This window comes from Cebus imitator, unplaced genomic scaffold (genome assembly GCF_001604975.1).
Source record: "Cebus imitator isolate Cc_AM_T3 unplaced genomic scaffold, Cebus_imitator-1.0 Scaffold175, whole genome shotgun sequence".
Classification (NCBI taxonomy): domain Eukaryota; kingdom Metazoa; phylum Chordata; class Mammalia; order Primates; family Cebidae; genus Cebus; species Cebus imitator.
In genome coordinates this window covers 2,942,360-2,944,721 of record NW_016107490.1, presented here as the reverse complement: position 1 = coordinate 2,944,721, position 2,362 = coordinate 2,942,360, and the positions used below count along the sequence as shown (strand labels likewise).

The 2,362-nt window shown below is 50.2% G+C and overlaps 1 protein-coding gene across 1 annotated transcript; it reads left to right on the top strand.

Annotated features, from left to right (window-relative positions):
* The first annotated feature begins 440 nt into the window (after positions 1 to 440).
* Positions 441 to 2,070, top strand: LOC108315599 (SWI/SNF-related matrix-associated actin-dependent regulator of chromatin subfamily B member 1-like). Its single transcript, XM_037744448.1, has one exon. The coding sequence runs from the start codon at positions 620 to 622 to the stop codon at positions 1,667 to 1,669; it is 1,050 nt and encodes a 349-aa protein (XP_037600376.1). The 5' UTR covers positions 441 to 619; the 3' UTR covers positions 1,670 to 2,070.
* Positions 2,071 to 2,362: the final 292 nt, after the last annotated feature.

The following is a 2,362-nucleotide window of genomic DNA, read 5'->3' as shown; positions in this document are numbered from 1 at the left end:
CAATCCTAAACATACAAGAAGCAAAAATAAACTGCAAGAAGAAATAGATAAATACACAATGATAGCCAAATGTGAACGTTCAGCCGTCTTCTAGTACTCAATAAAATAGGTGAATAGGAAATCAGTGAGGATATAGGAGACCCGAACAACACTACAAATGAATTTGTTCTAATTGATATTTATAGATCACACTACCTAACAACAACAGAATACACATTCTTTTCAAGTTTCCATGTGATATCTGTTTACCAAGATAGACTATATTCTGGACCATAAAACGTATCTTGATAAAATATAATAGAATCCAAATCAAATCATTCTTTGACCACAAGGCAAGTAAATTAAAACTTTAATAACAGAAAAGTATTTCAACCCCTAATCCCCCAGTATTGGAGATTAAATAGTACACTTAAAAGTGTACTATTTAAGTACACCGCCATCTGCGGTGGCGGCGGCTGAGGAACCCGGCTGAGGCGCGGGTACCCGGCCCGTTGCGCATTTCGCCTTCTGGCTTCGGTTTCCCTCGGCCCGGCACGCCCCGGCCGCGCCCAGGCCCCACCCCAGCCCTCCGGATCCCTCCCTCGCAGACCGGCTGCGGCCGCCGGTCTCTGCCGCCGCAATGATGATGATGGCGCTGAGCAAGACCTTCGGGCAGAAGCCCGTGAAGTTCCAGCTGGAGGATGATGGCGAGTTCTACATGATCGGCTCCGAGGTGGGAAACTACCTCCGTATGTTCCGAGGTTCTCTGTACAAGAGATACCCCTCACTCTGGAGGCGACTAGCCACTGTGGAAGAGAGGAAGAAAATAGTTGCATCGTCACATGAGCACGGATACACGACTCTAGCCACCAGTGTGACCCTGTTAAAAGCCTCGGAAGTGGAAGAGATTCTGGACGGCAACGATGAGAAGTACAAGGCTGTGTCTATCAGCACGGAGCCCCCCACCTACCTCAGGGAACAGAAGGCCAAGAGGAATAGCCAGTGGGTGGCCACCTTGCCCAATAGCTCCCACCACCTGGACGCTGTGCCATGCTCCACGACCATCAACAGGAGCCGCATGGGCCGGGACAAGAAGAGAACCTTCCCCCTTTGCTTTGACGACCATGACCCTGCTGTGATCCACGAGAATGCATCTCAGCCTGAGGTGCTGGTCCTCATCCGGCTGGACATGGAGATCGACGGGCAGAAGCTGCGAGACGCCTTCACCTGGAACATGAATGAGAAGTTGATGACGCCTGAGATGTTTTCAGAAATCCTCTGTGACGATCTGGATTTGAACCCGCTGACGTTTGTGCCAGCCATCGCCTCCGCCTTCAGACAGCAGATCGAGTCCTACCCCACGGACAGCATCCTGGAGGACCAATCAGACCAGCGTGTCATCATCAAGCTGAACATCCACGTGGGAAACATTTCCCTGGTGGACCAGTTTGAGTGGGACATGTCAGAGAAGGAGAACTCACCGGAGAAGTTTGCCCTGAAGCTCTGCTCAGAGCTGGGGTTGGGCGGGGAGTTTGTCACCACCATCGCATACAGCATCCGGGGACAGCTGAGCTGGCATCAGAAGATCTACGCCTTCAGCGAGAACCCTCTGCCCACGGTGGAGATTGCCATCCGGAACACGGGCGATGCAGACCAGTGGTGCCTGCTGCTGGAGACTGACAGATGCTGAGATGGAGAAGAAGATCCGCAACCAGGACAGGAACACGAGGCGGATGCGGCGTCTCTCCAACACGGCCCCGGCCTGGTAACCAACCCATCAGCATGCAACTCCCACGGAGCATCTCAGAAGACCGGGCCACCTCTCCTCCATCTTCTGGCAAGGACAGAGGCGAGGGGACAGCCCAGCACCATCCTGAGGATTGGGGCGGGGGTGGAGTGGGGGCTTCCAGTTGGCCTTCCCCGGCACACATTCCATTTGCTGAGCCCCAGTCCTGTCCCCCCACCCCTCCCCAGTCTCTGGGGTCAGGAAGAAACCTGATTTTGGGTTGTGTTTTGTTTTTGTGTAGGAGCCCCAGGCAGAGCTAGTTACAGTTTTTAAATAAAAGGCAACAGGTCATGTTAAAAAAAAAAAAAAAATCAAATCCTTTTCTGTTCTAAATATCCAGCAAACCAAGAATAGAAGTAAATACCCTAACAATAATTGGCATCTATGAAAAATCTACCGCTAACATTCTATTTAATTGTAAGAGACTGAATGATTTGCCCTCAGTTAAAGACTAAGACATGGATGTTCATTCCTCTATTCAACATTTTCCTGGAGGGCCTAGGAAGTACAAAATAGCAAGAAAAAGAAAAAATCCTCCAGATAAGAGAGGTAGAAGAAAAATTGTCTTTATTTGGGCAAGACGTAATTGCACATGTA

Bases quoted from the DNA above. Each gene is read 5' to 3' on its own strand.
- LOC108315599 (XM_037744448.1), top strand. From the start codon at position 620: ATGATGATGATGGCGCTGAGCAAGACCTTCGGGCAGAAGCCCGTGAAG.